The sequence below is a fragment of the Nicotiana tomentosiformis genome, chromosome 6, assembly GCF_000390325.3.
Source record: "Nicotiana tomentosiformis chromosome 6, ASM39032v3, whole genome shotgun sequence".
NCBI lineage: Eukaryota > Viridiplantae > Streptophyta > Magnoliopsida > Solanales > Solanaceae > Nicotiana > Nicotiana tomentosiformis.
Genome location: NC_090817.1, coordinates 18,800,098 through 18,818,201, shown reverse-complemented (window position 1 = coordinate 18,818,201; position 18,104 = coordinate 18,800,098). Strand labels below are relative to the sequence as shown.

Below are 18,104 nucleotides of genomic sequence, written 5' to 3'. Positions count from 1 at the left end.
CACTTTAGTCAATTGTTTTTTTAATACCTTCAAATATTTCTTCTAATGAATCAGATAGAAACAGTATATTAAAAAAAATCGAGTTAAATTTGGAACTTACTTTCAAGAACAAGATCGGCCCAAAGAGATATTAGTCACTACATTCAAGTAGTGCAAACATCCTTTTAGTCTAATCTCGAGAATTTCATTCATCTTGTTTTCCCTGCTTCCTCTCCAAATACATATTAATTTCACAAATCTAGGAAGATTGTGCACAAATATGTCCCATTAATGTGACAAAATTTGCTTCAATAAGTACAGTATCAAAGAAAAGAAGGTGCTGATAATGATTAATTAATGAAGGAAATGCTTACAAATCATAGTCACATTGCCAAAAATTTCCTAAAATTCACAATAACCTGATCAAACTTTTATTGGTTTCTTCTTCAAACAACCAAACAAGTCTAATTCTTAGTACACTTCCAAAATTCAGGTGGGTTGCTTTCTTTTTCCTTTTTTTTTTCTTATGTTAATTTGCAATTTTGCTAACGATTAATGGCCACCAGAGAGGAAAAGTAAGGACAATGACAAGCAAAATGATAAGGAAAATGGCAATGCAAGTACACTTTCTTGAGCTTTTCTGTAACTCCCTAGCTTCTGTTAGTTGCTCTGTGCCTCGCCTAACAAAGGAACTTGCATGTGCCACATGACTTTCAATATCATTCAATTGTTGCCCTTGTGCTTCCACCAATGCAGCCATGTCTAGAAATATTTGGTGCAACTCAATCAAATTCTTCTCAATCTCCTTCACAGCATCATGTCTTTCTTGTATTTCTGAGATGGTGTCCATAATCTGGCCCCTACCTGTTAGGATCAAAATAATCAGTTGTCATGCGAAAACTAATAAAATATATCCTAAATGATATAAATTAGATGAAACACAAAATTTAACATAGTTCAGTCAATTTACCTACGTAGACGAAGATGAACAATCGACTATTCCAAAGAAAATATAAAAGAAGTGTAAAAAATATAACCTTACCAATTCACTCTAAAAAGGTTCACACAAGTGACAACTAAAACTTATGTCTCACGAATTCTCTCCTTGGCATTTCTTACAATAGAAAAAGAAAAAACCAAACATGTTAAGAAAATCAGGGCAATTTGCTAACATTGTACCTTGTTCTTGGATTGCCTTTTGGAGGAATGACTCACTCTCCCCACTCGATATCAAATTCTCAATCAAATCATCATTAGCCTTCTCTCCTGTCACAGTATAGTATCTTCTTGCAACAGTCTCCTTATATTCATCATTCATTCTTGCCCTTAATGCCTGGAAATCATCCATGAGGACTTTTAATTTCTTCCCTAACCCGCTAACTACTGAAGTTCTTGTTCGATCTGCAGAAGAACCAGGACCACAACCCGGGATTTTCCTGTGAGCTGCATTGGATCGTTCGAGGGCTTCCAATTTTCCTTTGATCATCTTGACGCGTTTCAAGACCTGTGACACATCTGAGTCCATCCTAGACCTTATTTCTTTGACAGTCTTAGCATTATGTACAAGTTTGCTCTCTTCATTTGATTCTTGTAGTTTTTTGTAGAGCTTTTCGACATCCTTCATATCCTCTTTCACATTCTCTACATCTTCAAAGAATTTAGCAAGATCAATGCTTTCATTTCCTGATTGGCTAACTTGACCACCCTCTAGATCATCCACTTGGACCTGTTTTTTTAGGTCCTGGTACTTTTTAAACGAATTAGAAAACAAGTCATTCATTTTTGGCTGATTTCAATTTCCTTTGTTCCCAAATTGGATAAAATTAGCCTTGGCCTGAGTCTTTCCAAATGGTGACACAATATTTTCTTTGGTTGCTACTCAACATTAATTGTTGCCGCTCCCAAGCCTGGGTAAAGGAGGAATGTACGCACGCGACAGGTTAACAGCCAACGCAAAACTAATCAGTTTATGACGACTCCCAATTTATTTGGGATTAAGGCGTGATTATTGTTGTTGTTGTTGAAGGAAAAAACGTTGTGCCCTTGTCTAAACCTTCTCTCTTCTCCCCCTGCAGGAATATTACAAGTTAGAATAACAGGGCAATGGCCATGTTCATAAATGGAATGGTGGATTGGAGGAAGAAGAAGAGAAGGCGACAAGAGCAAAGCCTTCATTAAGAGATCAAAACTAACCAAAATCATTATTTGTTAAAAGATTTGGAAGACATAATAATTAGAGGCTATGCAGTAAGTACAATTAAATTAAAGTTCCACCAAACCAATCTGTGAGGAAGTTCGTTAAAAAAGGAGCAGTTTCTCTGCCACTTGGAGTGTGATTTCTCCTTCATAACATTAACATACCGAAGATTTTGTCTTGACCTTGTCTAGTCAATTTATTCGCTTCACTATCAAATAATTTGATAAAAGCTTAAGACAATTTTCGACGTTACGCACTTGCATTTTTTTGTGTACTTTTTCTTATTTTTTTTGGGTGTAATGCAATTATTACTGCGTACTACAGGTTTATTTCAGTGCCACTCCGTAACAATTGGTTATGTATCCTTTGTAAGCCACAAATACATAGTGGTGAAATTAAAGACTCAATATGTTCTTAAAAAATAAATAATGCGAGGAGTGAGAACGTAGACAAAGAAATAACTTCCACACACACATAGAAAATAGTCTCTTATGGCTACTTACGATTTGAATAGAAGAAAATAATCATATTTTATTATTTTTTTTCCTTCGGTCCTAATTATATCTTAAGACATTTTACATCTCGGTCACAACTAGGTAATGTTAGAGGTGTCTTGTCGATGAAACAAGCATTGTCGGTGGTGCAACTTTGCTCGATGTGAATTCCAATTAATCGAATCAGTCAATTTCTGAATATACAACAACAATAACAACAACCCAGTATAATTTCTGAATATCATATATTTAAACTTAGAAAATAGTCTAAACTTGTAAAGTGGTTGATACACAATGATTTGTTTTTAGAAAAAGCTTCTTTCTTTGATAAATATGGACTTAAGTACCTAATAACCAGCTCCCTGTGTTCTTTGAATCAAGTGAAGCATGGACATTTCCACCACTACTCTTCTTATCTCATCCTTGTCTTTAGAGCTAGTTTCTTGGAGTTTGTTTTCATGTGTTGCGAAAATTTTGAATTTTCTATTTAATTTTTTTTTTAACCAAACATCAACAGGAAAAAGTATTTAAATTTTTGCAAAAATTGAAAAAGTATTTAGGGAGTAGTTTTCTGCTTTTCTTTTTAAAACTAAAAAACTTTCTAACGGCATTTGATTGAAAATGATTTCCTAAATTCTTTTTCAACGCTTGTAAAAGTTGAAACTTTTTTCTTAATTTTTTTATACCTATGTTGGAAACAAATGTCGCCTTTTAAATTGTACTGTCTGAGCCCATGCAATAAAAATTGAGGCGACATAACGTAAAAAAAAGTTCTCAATGATCCAACAAAATAAAGTAGACAAGAATATGAGAGCAAAAATTTGACTTACTTTTGTTGACGTGAGAAAGTACCACAATGCTATACTCCGCCGGTTCTATTTTATGTTAAGTAGTTGGGGGTACGAGGGTTAACTTGATTAATTTTCAATGTGAATTATAAAATTTATATATTTAAAAATTACGTAAAAAGTACTATAAATCACAATTAGTAATAATTTAAAAATTATTTGCAAGAAGATAATCAAGAAAACCTTATTTGACTCACCAAATAATAGTTGACTAATTGTGTCACATAAAGCGAAACAGATGGAGTATTTTTAAACCATTATCTATAGAGCACGGTATTTTACACTATATAAAAGTAAGTGGGTTCTTGGAAATTAAACCATGCCATTTTTTGAAGCATTATAATGAAATAAATCGAATGAAAAGAGTAAAATGGCGAATAAATACAATGGCAGTTTAATTATATATATATTATTTGGATGAAAGCAAACGTCTCCGACCTTAGCTCAGTTGGTAGAGCGGAGGACTGTAGTTTGCATAAACAGCTAATCCTTAGGTCACTGGTTCGAATCCGGTAGGTCGGATTTATTTTTCCTTGTTAAATCTTGATGTTTACTTTACTATAGCCATAGAACAAATTCTGCAAATAATACTGTATACAGGTTAAAAATCAAACCCTCCACCCCTTTTGCCTCACTGAAGAGGAAACTAAAATGGGTTTCAAATTGAAATTTTTGAGCATTGCTTTGCTGAAATTACTGTATCCCTCAAAATGTAACAAGTTGGCTCCACATTCATTGAAAGTTGGTAACTTCTCGCGTTAGCTTCAACATTTTACTGAAAGCCAAAAACTTGCAGATTTATAAAAATGAAATGCATATGTTTAAGCTACATATAAAAAGATCTTTAATATCATAGGAAAATATCATACATAATTAATTCCACTCCTATGGGATCATCGAACCAATAAATAAGTGTAGTTTGAAATACAAAATGATTAGGATCATATTCTATGATTAAAATTCTACCATATACATCGTTTTCATCTCCTCAAAAATCATTAGCATGGACCCCTGAAGGTCCAGTTGAGTCCCAACTTCAATTGTTTTTGCTATCCTTACGCCATTTCACCAATCCTATTCTCTTCTAACTAGTCCTATAGCCCTAATGCCATATTCCAAGCATATCGCAAACCTCACATGATATTTTCTACATTCAAGCACACAATTAAGCTCGTAATTAATTGTAATTGAAATTTAAAATATTCTGATTTTATATTCTTCCTCACTTATAAATATTCATCCTCGAAGAACTGTGCATATGAGACCTACTTTCTTACATACTTGTTTACCCGAAAAACGGATAGAGTTGAATTTATACGTAGTTCTAAGGGTACGAGGTATAACTTGACACGAATTGGAAAGTAAGTAGAAATATGTCGAATATAACGAAAGTCCGAACCAAATTGAATAGAAAGCGGTCTTATGAACAAGCAAGATGAATCAATGTATAATGCTCACAAAAGGATAATCTCTACTGTGTATTTCTCCGTGAGTAATAATATCTGAATATGAGAGTGTATCAATGCCTTGATGTTCACTCCTCTACAGAAATAATAGTTATCTCTCTTATAGTGGAGGGATCGAACTTTAGATATAATAAAAATACATAGTGGGGATCCCATGATAGATTAGATTTTCCCTAATTCACGCTGAGATTCTCCCCCTTAGTTCGGATGTAATGGCTCTTGGCTCGATCTTAATCAGACTTGGTATTGGTCGATTTTCAGGTTTAGAGCTCGATATTGGCTCGAGCTCGATATTGACTCGGGGCCCGGTATTGACTTTGGCTCGGTATTGGTCGGTCTCTGGCTCTTAAGCTCGATAACACCGCCTCATATCATAGTTCGATTTGGAATCGAGCTCGGTATTGACTTCGACCTTGGTACTTAATCGATCCCCGAAACTTGAGCTCGGTAACCTAGCTTCAAATCTCATTTCGATATTATGAAGACGACATTCAGTCCATTATATTCCAATCTTGACTAACCATTCGAAGGTAGAAACCGATTTTGATCGTATACAGATAGTCCCCTCGTTTCTCGGGAAGAATATGACAAAAAATGATACTATTTTATAACGGCATGACTAGATATACAGTGACATTTGCATCGAACCCGACCATGACGTATATGATAGCTGTCACGTCGGTTCAGTTACCAAGGCATTAAATGTGTGTCAGAAGATGGTCGACCGCTGCTAAAATTGAACCGTCATTACTAATTCTATATATAGCTCATATCTTCACCGTTTTTTACTTTCAGATCTCCAATCACCACATCTATTAAGTTCTTAATGTATCTTCTGAGATTCTTATCTGCGAATCTGTGATTCTCACTTACAAAATCTCTCTTCAAAACACCAAATCTTTGTCATCTCTTTCTGTTTTCAATCTTCACATCTAAATGGCGAAAAGTGTCAAAAAACATTCCTAAAAAAAGAAAAAGCTTCTTCATTGCGCCCCGCCGGCGACAAAACACCGGTGGAACCATGACCTGAGGAGTGTGTTCTCGGGGGTGCGTCTTTACCTCTAATTGTAAGATCGCTAAAGCCTCGCCGGTTCTCGGTCGATGCGAGCCAGTTTTGAGGTATATGTGATCGATAACCGAGGGACATCTTGATTAGTTAAAGAAAAACTGCAACTGGGAGAACAAAGAAGTGATTATCCCGGCTCCTGAAGAAGATATTACTACCCACGTGGAAGGGTTTTTAAGCGTGTATACTTACCCTTTCACGTTGGGCCCCCTCGACCCTGTTGTCATTGATTTTTGCCGCTAATACCGAATAACCCTAGGCCAAATCCATCCTTCTTTTTGGAGTATCGTTATTTTGATCCGCTTCTTCGTGAACAAAATCGAGGGGATGCCTTTCACCCTCGACCACCTCATCAGATTGTACAACCCCCGCCTCTATCGAGGTGGGTTAATAAAACTCCAGCGCCGGGCTAACAAAGTATTGTTCTCGAGTATAGACGAGGACGAGGACCGAGTCTGGATGGGCAGGTTCATTTGAGTGAAGACTTCCGACCTAATCCCGACCGAGAAGATTCCATTTCCGAGAGGAATGGAACATGAGGCGTAAGTATATTGCTATTGTTAGCTCCTATTATTTTGCTCCTTCGTTTCTTTCTTACTGATATCCTTTTCCATGATGTATCAGTTTCTTGGATGCCCGGTGTTATTCCTAACCTTAAGAGATGGGTACATGACCTGGCTTGGACCTCCACATATGCCGAGCGCTCATGGTGCGACTTATCCAAGGGCCGATGGGAGGCTAAAACTCATGGTAAGCCTCTTTCCTATGTCTTCGATGATTCGATCAAAATATCCTTTTTATACTTAAGCAATTTTCTTGTGTGTAGGACTGGGCAAAGATGCGGTCATGAGGCCCCCGTCTAGCAAGGAAGAAACTTTGGCCCCGGTTCTGAAACCGGTGAAGGATAATAAGAGAAAAAGGGCCTCTACTTCCAAGGATCCAAAACCTAAGACAAAGACGACTCGTAAGCCGAGGAAGAATACCATCCTTTTGACCGAATAATCAGTTCGACGTCTAAGGGATGAAGAAGAAGAAGAAGAAGAAGAAGAAGAAGAAGAAGAAGAAGAATAAAACGACGAGTCCATACTGGTGGCCCGAGTGAAGAAAACCATCGATGCCCCAAAGGCAGCTGGGTCGATGGCGGTTGATGAGGCTCCATATCAATCTGAAGGGATATCGGAGAAGCACTCAGTCAAAGTACCCGAGTCATTGGAGATAGAGGAAGCCTCCCACCAAAGTCAACAAACAGTGGGCATATCTGAAGGGCCAGACTTGAAGCTCTTCGAACTAAGGAGAACGCCCCCAAGAGACTCGCTTGGGAAATAGTAATCAGAGACTCGCCCACTCTCCTTATTTTTTCCGAAGGGGCGATTCGGGAGTCCCGAGCTTTGGGGACCCTCGAGGTAGACGTGGGCCATGAGGGAGAGGACCCCTTTATTGATTTGTTTACCGGTATCGAGGATGCTGCCGGCCCGAGTGACGTGTCGGGTCTTTTCTTCGAGGTTTAACGAACCCTGAATTGGGTAAGTCTCGATTCCCTTTGTTGATGTCATATTTTCCCATTTTCTTCCTAACTCTTTCTCTTTTTCGTATAAGCTTTAGCTCTTCATTAAGAGGAGTTTTCCAAGTCTCGAACAGAGCTGAGATGACGTAAGGCCGACTTCCGAGGGCTTTCGAAGGAGAGAAATGTCCTTAAACTTCTTAATGGGCAAAAAGAGGAAGAGATCAAAGATCTTCGAGCCGAGTTGGCCAAATATCATCAAGATCAAACCGACCTGACCGAGCAGGTAATGATAATCTTAAAAACCAATGGGCTCGATTCGGGAACGGTGGCTAATATTTCGATCTCACAGCTGCAGTAGAAACTTGAGGTGATCGGGCTGCTTCGTGAGGAGGTTGATACGATAAGGGCGGAGACCTTAGGGTGGAAAGAAGGCATGGACCGCCTCACTGCAGAAAAAGAGACTGCTCGAGCCCAATTATCATCGTCCGAAAGTCAACTTCAAGGCATGAAGGAGATGTGCTCTATTCAAGCAAGAAATATAGAGGAGCTCGAGGCTCGGTTGGCTTCGGAACATACCAAGGCCAAATCTGAAGCCGAAAAAGCAAAGGTCGAGGCGGATGCATTCGTGGCCGTCTATCGGGCCGATGCTGAAGATGCTCAAGTAGAAGAGAAAGAGGCAGTCGAGACCGCTCAAACTCGAGCACATTGGGTTGTTGAACTCGCCAAATGCCAATCTCGGAGGGAAACCCTCGAGGAGATCCATGCTTGAGGATTTGATATTACAGAAAAGGTAAAAAAGGCTAAAGAGCTTGAAGCCGATGCTGGAGCCTTGGCTTACGATGATGATGATGACAATGATGATGGGAGCAAGAGCGGGTCTGAGAGTGGGGAGGAGCCCGATGGTTAAGAGACTGCCCCCGGGGATAACCAGGAAACTTAGGGTTTTTTCCATTTTGATTTTTTATGTAGGGTCCTGATCGGACGTTGCAAATACTCTTATATATATATAAAGATCTTTCCATTCCCGACTTGTCTCTATTTTATTCTCTACCTTGTGAAGATTTTGTTTCATTCATGCTCTATGAAAGTTTTCATAAGTTCGAGGCTTTAGGCAAATTGATCGAAGTCGGACCTTGTGGTCTCTATAACCGAGTGAGTGTTTACTCGAACTCGAAGTGAGAGTAGCCCTTAGGCTTAATAATCGAGTGAGTGATTTCTCGCACTTGAAGTAATGTAGCACGTAGGCTTTGATGGTCGAGTAAGTGTTTGCTCGAACTCGAGGTAAGAGTAGCCCTTAGGCTTAATAGGCGAGTGAGTGATTGCTCGAATCGAGGTAAGAGTAGTCCTTAGGCTTAATAGTCGAGTGAGTGATTGCTCGAACTCAAAGTAATGTAGCCCGTAGGCTTATATGTCGAGTGAGTATTTGCTCGAACTCAAAGTAGAGTAGCCCTTAGGATTAATAGTCGAGTGAGTGATTGCTCGAACTTGAATTAATATAGCCCGTAGGCTTTTATGGTCAAGTGAGTGATTGCCCGAGCTCGAAGTAAGAGTAGCCCTTAGGCTTAATAGTCGAGTGAGTGATTTCTCGAACTCGAAGTAATGTAGCCCGTAGGCTTATATGGTCGAGTGAGTGTTTGCTCGAACTCAAAGTAAGAGTAGCCCTTAGGCTTATGTGGGGCTTGATCTCGTTGATTTTTCGGTTGGCAATCCCCGATTTATGGGGTAATGGTCGGCCCTTAAGCCTGTTTTCATAATAGATCATGAAATAGAGGATGGATCTTGAGATATGAGATATCGACAAAGAATAAATTTCTCTTTAAATAATTATACATGTATTCATGTTCTGTACCAGGGATCGAGCAAACTACACGAGCATGGTTCGTTTCGACCATTTGGCTCTTACAATTTTTCCTATCGAAACCATGTTGTTATGAAGTAACTTCCTTGCATCGAATTTGATAATTGAACTTGATATATTTGTGGGTAATGCTCAGTATTCGAGGTTGATTTTAAATAGGCCTCGTATACTGTTGAATTGTTCTAAGTTAGCATGATCAATGATTGCCTCATTAAAAACCTTGCCTCATTAAAAACCTTGCCGAAAAACCCATTTGGGACAAAACCAGTCTAAGGGAAAAAGAGTGCAACGCGTGCTTTCAGGCCTAAAGGCTTCGAGTTGAATAATCCATCCATGTTTCTGATCGAACACCTACAAGGGTTAATTTCGAAATATAAATGAACATATGAGGGTCGTACCTTAACAATAGTATCATTTTAGGTGCGACACGTTCCAATTGCTTGGTAGTTGTTTGTTGTTTATTACACCGAGCTTGGAGGATCCTTTTCCGAAGATTTCGAGAACCTGATACGACCCTTCCCACTTTGGAACCAGATTTCCTTCATTTGAATTTCGGGGGTTGAGGGTACTTTCCTTAGCACTAAGTCCCCGATTTTAAAATATCGAAGATTGGTTCTTCGATTATAATACCTTTCGATACGCTATTTTTGGGCGGCTAATCGGACGAGAGTTGCTTCTAGTTTTTTGTCCAATAATTATAGGCTCGTGTTCATCGTCTCGTTATTCGACTCATTTGTTGCATATCAAAACCTGATGCTAGGTTCTCCGACCTTAACCTGGATAAGAGCTTCAACGCCATAAACCAATGAGAATGGTGACGCTCCGGTACTCGATTTCGATGTTGTGCGGTATGCACATAGGACTTCGGGTAGTATTTCTCTCCATTTTCCTTTAGCGTATGTCGAAAGTTTTCTGAAAATGCTTTAAATGGTCCTCTGCTCATAGGGATTTAACTAATATGACATCAATATAAACCTCAATTGTTTTTCCTATTAGTTTTTCGAACATTCTATTTACTAGGCGTTGATAAGTTGCACTAGCAATTTTTAGGCTGAATGGCATTACATTATAATAGTAAGTCCCGTACTTAGTGACAAATGAGGTCTTTTCCTGGTCTTTCGGGTTCATCTGTATTTGGTTGTACCCGGAATATGCATCGAGAAAGCTGAGAATCTAGTGGTCGGCCGTGGCATCGATCATACGATCGATATTAGGCAAAGGAAAAGAATCCTTAGGTCATGATTTATTCAGGTCTTTATAATCTATACACATTCTAAGCTTGTTCAACTATTTAGGGACTACCACCACATTTGCTAGCCATTCGGGGTACTTTACTTCCTGAATGGACCCTATTTTAAGAAGTTTGGTTACCTCGTCTTTGATGAAGGCATGTTTGACCTTAGACTGGGGCCTTTTTTTTGTTTTACCGGGTGGAACTTTGGGTCCAAACTTAGCTTATGAGTGGTGATTCCCGGTGGGATCTCTGTCATGTCAAGATGAGACCAAGCGAAACAGTCTATGTTAGCTATAAGAAATTGAATAAGCTTTCTCCTGAGCTCGTGATCTAACCCCGTGCCCAGGTATACCTTTTGTTCGGGCAGATATTCAATTAGTATGATTTTCTCCAGTTCTTCGACCGTTGACTGGGTAGCGTCAGAATCATTGGGGACCACGAAGGATCGAGGGACCCTATGTTCATCATCTTCGTCAGTCTTCTGATTTTCTAATTGGGTCGAAGCTGATGCTTGTTATTGCTATTTGGTACTTCGTTCCTCCTTCGAATCCGATCCTTTGCTAATAATAATGATGATATCGGAATCACTTCATTGACGACAAACATTTCTTTTGCAGCCGGTTGCTCTCCGTAGACCGTTTTGATTCCCTCCAATGTTGGTAACTTTAAAACCTGGTGGAGGGTCGAGGGTACAAACCTCATATTGTGGATCCATGGTCTTCCGAACAAGGCGTTGTATCTTATATCGCCTTCGATCACGTGAAACTTAGTTTCTTGGATGGTACTGGCCACGTTAACTGGTAGGATTATTTCTCCCTTAGTAGTTTCACATGCCATATTAAATCTGTTTAGTACCAAGGTTGCAGGCATGACCTGGTCCTGTAGACCGAGTGCTCTACGACCCTCGACCGAATGATGTTGGCCGAACTACCTGGATCAATTAACACACGGTTAACTTGAGTTTTATTCATAAGTACAGATATTACCAGTGTATCGGTATGTGGTTGCATGATTCCTTCCGCGTCTTCATTATTAAAGGACAAGGTTCCTTCAAGGGTGTAATCCTGAGTTCGGGGTCGCTTTTCTCTTACAATCGACATTTTAGTGCGTTTAAGCACTGGCCACTAGGGGGTATCAATCCCATCAATGATCATGTGGATGATGTGTTGTGGCTCTTCTTGTTTGTTTTGTCTATTGAAATTCCTGTTTTTGAAATGGTTTTGACACGATGGCGGATGCAGCGATGATGAAGTTATACTCTGATAACCGCGGTACTACCTTAGGTCTGGTATGCCTATCAAACCCATTCCTGTTCATCAGCCCCCGAGACTCTTGGCCTTGATCACTTCTCCTTTCGCCTCGTACGAGGTTTCCTGAAGGTTTGCTACCCCTACGATCTCCGTTGTACGGCCGATATCAATCCTTTTTTGACCTTGGTTCTCGGTCGATGTCCCTAATAACGGACCTAGACCCCAACTGGTCACCTTCGACTCTGATCTTCGATTGATATCGATTGTGTACATCGGCCCAAGTAATAGCCGGGTACTCGATCAAATTCTATTTCAACTGTCGTGAAGCCATCGAGCTCCGCTCGTTCAGTCCTTGATAAAAGCTTGTACAACCCAATCGTCAATGACCAGTGGTAGATCCATTCGTTCCATTTGGAAACGAGATACAAACTCTCTCAGCATCTCGTTGTCCTTTTTTCTTACCTTGATTAGGTCCGACTTCTTTGTCTCGACTTTTATGGCCCCGACGTGTGCTTTTACGAAATAATCTGCAAGCATAGCAAAAGAATCGATAAAGTTAGATGGTAAATTATGATACCATATCATTGCTCCTTTTGACAGGGTTTTACCGAATTTTTTCAATAATACAGATTCGATCTCATCGTCCTCTAGATCGTTCCCTTTAATGGCACATGTGTAAGATGTGACATGTTCATTAGGGTCGGTCGTTCCATTATACTTAGGAATTTTGGGCATGCGAAACTCCTTTGGGATTGGTTTACGAGCTGCGCTTGGGGGGAAAGGCTTTTGTATAATATTTTTGGAATCTAAGCCCTTCAATATCAGAGGTTCCCCCGGGATCTGATCAATCCTGGAGTTATATGTTTCCACATTTTTGTCGTTTTCTTCGATCCTCCTTTCTCTTGACTCTATTCGTTTTGTCAGTTCTTCGAACATCTTAACAATTTCAGGATTAGACCCCCGATTCTTGCTCATTTGACCTTACTATGGTTGTCCCTGTTATGTGGGTGACTTCTTGGGGTGGACTGGGCTCGAGTCTGGTCGATGCCTGGGTTTGGCTCTGTAATTGGACTATTGCTACTTGTTGAGCTTGCAACATTTCGAAAATCATACGCAAGTTGATTCCGTTTTCCTCAATATTTTGGGTATTTCCAGCTGCAGACGGAGTTCCACTATGAATGCTATTTTCAGGGTCGGAACGTTGGTTCGCGTCGATGACCGCATGCGAATTAACGTCTATTGGCTCTTCGACCCGAGCTCCAACGGGATCGACGAGTGGCCTTCCACCCCCGAGGGTTAAGTTGTTATTCTCATCTTGAAGGCCAGCTTCATTGTCGATAGGCAGGGCCATTAATTGAGAATTCGTCGTTTTCAATCTGAAATAAAAGATACTTCCGAGAGCAAGCGTAAAATGGTGTGTTTTGTAGAGATTCGTACCAAATAACCATTGTTATCCTTAGCCCCACGATAGGCGCCAAACTGTTTACCCGAAAAACAGATAGAGTTAAATTAATACGTAGTTCTAAGGGTACATGGTATAACTTGGCACGAATTGGAAAGTAAGTAGAAATATGTCGAATATAACGAAAGTACGAACTAAATTGAAGAGAAAGCGGTCTTATGAACAAGCAAGATGAATCAATGTATAAAGCTCACAAAAGGATAATCTCTACTGTGTATTTCTCTGTGAGTAATAATATCTGAATATGAGAGTGTATCAATGTCTTGATGTTCGCTCCTTTATAGAAATAATTGCTATCTCTCTTATAGTGGAGGGATCTAACTTTAGATATAATTAAAAATACATAGTGAGGATCCTATGATAGATTAGTTTTTCCCTAATTCTCGCTGAGATTCTCTCCCTTAGTGCGACTGTAACGGCTCTTGTCTCGATCTTGATCGGACTTGGTATTGGTCGATTTCCAGGTTTAGAGCTCGATATTGACTCGGGGCCCGGTATTGACTTTGGCTCGGTATTGGCCGATCTCTGGCTCTTAAGCTCGATAACACCGCCTCACATCATAGTTCGATTTGGAATCGAGCTCGGTATTAATTTCGACCTCGGTACTTAATCGGTCCCCAAAACTTGAGCTCGATAACCTGACTTCAGATCTCATTTCGATATTATGAAGACAATCTTCGGTCCATTATGTTCCAATCTTGACTAACCATTCGAAGGTCGAAACCAGTTTTGACCGTATACAGTACTAATTTCTAAAACAATTAGTATTCAATTATGCGTTTACGAAATATGAACAACCCTGAAAGCTTATTCATCAATACTTACATAATTAACATACTTCTATTTTAGAAGAACGGTACATAAATTACTTTTTGACCAAATTAAATAGTTATTGATGTTGAAATGGGCTATGATTTAGTAAAAACCAGGGGAATCAATCAAATGGTTTTACTTTTTCTTAAAAATATAGACACAATGAACTTAATCCAATTATTACAAAAACAATTGACAGTATACCATTATTTAAAAATTACAGCACACTTGTTGTAGGTATTAATACATCTAGGACAACGCCTATCACATAAAGTGACATGTCTTAGATAATTGCTGACATTTTATACACTTGCTTATTAGGGATCGCTTATGTATCCTTTAGCTAATTGATTAATTTCATACATAAGATAATTTGACTTAGGACTCTTGAAAAATACCTTCTTTTAACCGCAAATGCCCAATTCAAGAGCTAAGAAATAACACATATGCAAAACCCAATATACACATTTTCCTGATCAAGAATTCACCTTATGTGTGCACATTTCTAAAATGCAAAATCCTATCGAGTAAAGGATGTGATGCTTTTGCATTTCTCTGTTACTATTTGTTGCATGAAGCAACATTCTTCTCGTAGACAAATCAACCACTGCTTATACGCCATAAAAGAAATTGTTTTTCCCTTTGTGGCGAGCTTTGAGAAGTGGGGTTGGGGTTGGGAGGGGGAGGGGTTCGGGCACCAATTTTTGGGTTTGTTTCTATTCAGCTTATATACAAGTAGAGTTTTCCAAATTATAATAGTTAAGCATGAGATTGCATACTGATATTTTTGTAATGACTGATTGATTATGTGGTTTTTGGGAGTTCTTTTTGAAATTTAAACTATATCTTCCCAAGCCGAAAGGTAATTTAGATTCAATAATTTTTTGGTGTATGCCGAACGTGGATTGTGCTTTCTGATGGAAATTTTTCGTAAGCACGTTTAGCCATATTTTCTCATCATATCAGCTTAGCCCCCTTTATGCCCTTTTACATTACCACCTCCTTTCAAACTTCCTTAGATAACTTACAGACCATGATGTAGTGGAATCATAGTGTCACAACCCGCACTTTGGGGTTGTGACTTCGTGCAGATCCAGTGAGAAAAGGCCCTTCTGATTGTCTGACGTAGACCTGTCTACTCAGAGAACTTGAGCTTTTTAACTTTAAACATATATAAGGGGGTATAGGTGTTGAAGCTCAATCTGCCTCCCCCATACGTGTTGCCACCAAGCCGTATCAAATGAGCGACCTTGAGGGGGAACTTCAAGGGCCTGCCTGGACGACTCAAAGGAGTGTCTTAGGTATCCATACGAGTTAGGGAACTCTATGGAAGGCGCAACGTCTTCGGGCTAGCGTTGGGCACCAAACGGGCGTTGGAGGCTCGACGTGTGGGACGGTCTGTCAAAATGTTGGACAAAGACCTCTGTGCTGATTGGATACTTGAAGAACCTATCTTAGGGGCCTCATGTGTCGACTTGTGAGCTTAGCTTGGGTTCAGCTATACGAGCAAGAGTCCGTTGGCCTAAACGTGCAGTTGTGGGGCGACACTGCACTATATGGGATGGACGTGTGTCGCGAGGGCTATGTATGGGCATGGAACGAAAGACGCACATGACAACGGCCAATGACTAAAGGTTGCCTTACTCGGTCACAAGCCGGTTGCGGATGCACTAGGCGAGTGTCAAGCTTGAGGATTGGACTGTGCACGCGAGAGCGATGCTCAATTCTAGGCAAGGGACAAAACATGTCCTTAGCCAACTCTCAGGGCGCGCATGGATTATGATCCTAAGGTGAGAAGCACCACAGCTAGTCGAGGCCAAGAGCCTAGACATCATACGGGCGGCTCAATTGGAGCATGCCTTCCAGGAAAGCTTCAGCACATGCACAAGATCGTGCTCGGAAAACCTGTGAAAAGGAAAGGTTGGCCTGCAGCGAGGGAAACTGCAGGCGCCACACGAGCTATTCGGTGCCACTGGCGAGCGTAAGAAAGTCAGCCCGTGACACGTGGTATCAGAGCCTTTTAAGGCCATACTATGCCATGACACAATGTCAAGGCAAGAGTTGAGATGGCGAGTGCATTTTGGATGTTAGTGCGGAGATCATGTCAAAGTAGAGATTGATGTTCATATGCCACCAGAGATTGAGAACCCGATACTGCTGGTCGAAGAAAGAAATGGGTGATTCTATTTTCTTTCGAAAGTCTGGGTTTCTATTGAATGTGGTGATATGCCGATGAGTCAGATGGTCAAGAAAAGGCCATGATTGTCAGGTCGAGCAACCATATTGCAAAGAGTGGGAGCCGTAGACTATAAATATTGGGCATGATCGCAGTGGAGATCTTGCCAAAGATGCGCGCGGCGCATCACTTGAGTGTCTTTCCTGCGGGATAGACTTGTGGACTGCCTAAGGGAATTGTCAAGGTGAGGAGACAGACTAGAAGGAAATAGTGAAGCTTTAGAATTGGGCAGATTTCCAAGATAGAAGGTGTTATTCTGGAAGAGGTACGCCAAATGATCGGGGACAGTTGAGAGTCCAAGTGTGAGGCACAATCGGACCGGGAAGATGTGCTAGTAGGACCAAGAGAGTACTTGTCTATAGGGCGAGTACAGACGTACTACCGAGAACATTGGGTACTTTCCGAGGAAGTGATAGTTGGAAAACAAAGAGCTTTGTTCGGAAATGTAGCGATGCTATGACTTTGAGAATGTAGTACTCACCAAGAGTCGTCCCAAGAGCTGACCGAATGCCAAGTGGGACGAGTGCGCACAGAAGTATCCTCCACATTCAGTGTGAGAGGATCCGCCTATACAAGAGGCATAAGGGCAAAGTATGAGTCCGGAAGCAAACACATCTTCAAAGGTACTAAGGTCAAGGAAAAGCTACGGGAGCGATTGGGCTACGACAGCTATGCCAGAAGACGTGAAACGGCTAAGGGAGCAGCGCCAAAAGAGCTCGTCGATGTGCTTACCATTGAGGGAAAAGCTTCAGACGGACATGAAGGTCGTGAGGGTCATGGTGTGGTTGACTAGTGTGGGTCAACCACAAAGTTAGACACCAAAGGGTGCAAGTGCGGAGGCACTTTCCAAGTGAACATTGAAAGGATGTTAAGTGTAGAAGGCACGCTTGGAAGATACTTGGGGGAGAAGTACAAGGGGCACGACTCCATCTTGAGCAGGACTTCGAGGAAGTCCGACCCACAGGATCAAGGGAGCCGCGTAGTACATACGTGAGGGGGCAGAGTCCAGGATGTCGTAGGCCATGATGTGTCATCGGGGACGATGAAAGAATGAGTATGGGAGGATGTCACAACCCGCACTTTGGGTTAGTGACTTTGTGCAGATCCGGTGAGAAAAGGTTCTTCTGATTGTCTGACGTAGACATGTCTACTCAGGGAACTTGGGCTTTTTAATTTTAAGCATATATAAGGAGGTATAGGTGTTGAAGCTCAACCTGCCTCCCTCATACGTGCTGCCACCAAGCCATATCAAATGAGCGACCTTGAGAGGAAACCTCAAGCGCCTGCCTGGACGACTCAAAGGAGTGTCTTAGGTATCCATACGAGTTAGGTAACTCTATGGACGGCACAACGCCTTCGGGCTAGCATTGGGCACCCAATGGGCGCTGGAGGCTCGACGTGTGTGACGGTCTGCCCCGCGGGATGCCGAAATATTGGACAAAGACCTTTGTGCCGACTGGATACTTGAAGCACCTATCTTAGAGGCCTCATGTGTCGACTTGTGAGCTTAGCTTGGGTTCAGCTATGCGAGCAAGGGTCTGTTGGCCTAAACGTGTAGTTGTGGGGCGACACTGCATTATACGGGATGGAAGTGTGTCGCGAGGGCTATGTGTGGGAATGGCATGAAAGACGCGCATGACAATGGCCAAGGACTAAAGGTTGCCTTACTCCGGCGAAGCACAAGCCGGTTGCGGATG

General features: G+C 41.0%; 1 protein-coding gene and 1 non-coding gene across 2 annotated transcripts; one reads left to right on the top strand and one right to left on the bottom strand.

The window, feature by feature from the left end:
- Window positions 1-302: 302 nt before the first annotated feature.
- Window positions 303-2,178, bottom strand: LOC104094201 (syntaxin-124-like). Its single transcript, XM_009600082.3, has 2 exons — window positions 1,159-2,178; window positions 303-843 (listed from the first exon to the last, which is right to left on the bottom strand). The coding sequence occupies exons 1-2, from the start codon at window positions 1,757-1,759 to the stop codon at window positions 509-511; spliced, it is 936 nt and encodes a 311-aa protein (XP_009598377.1). The 5' UTR covers window positions 1,760-2,178; the 3' UTR covers window positions 303-508.
- A 1,773-nt stretch (window positions 2,179-3,951) lies between these two features.
- On the top strand, window positions 3,952-4,040 carry TRNAY-GUA (transfer RNA tyrosine (anticodon GUA)). Its single transcript is given in 2 exon segments — window positions 3,952-3,988; window positions 4,005-4,040. It is a non-coding gene; the product is annotated as a tRNA-Tyr (tRNA).
- Window positions 4,041-18,104: the final 14,064 nt, after the last annotated feature.

Bases quoted from the DNA above. Each gene is read 5' to 3' on its own strand.
- LOC104094201 (XM_009600082.3), bottom strand. From the start codon at position 1,759: ATGAATGACTTGTTTTCTAATTCGTTTAAAAAGTACCAGGACCTAAAA. The intron at 844-1,158 runs GTACAATGTTAG...TGATCCTAACAG, and splicing joins AAAGGCAATCCAAGAACAAG to GTAGGGGCCAGATTATGGAC.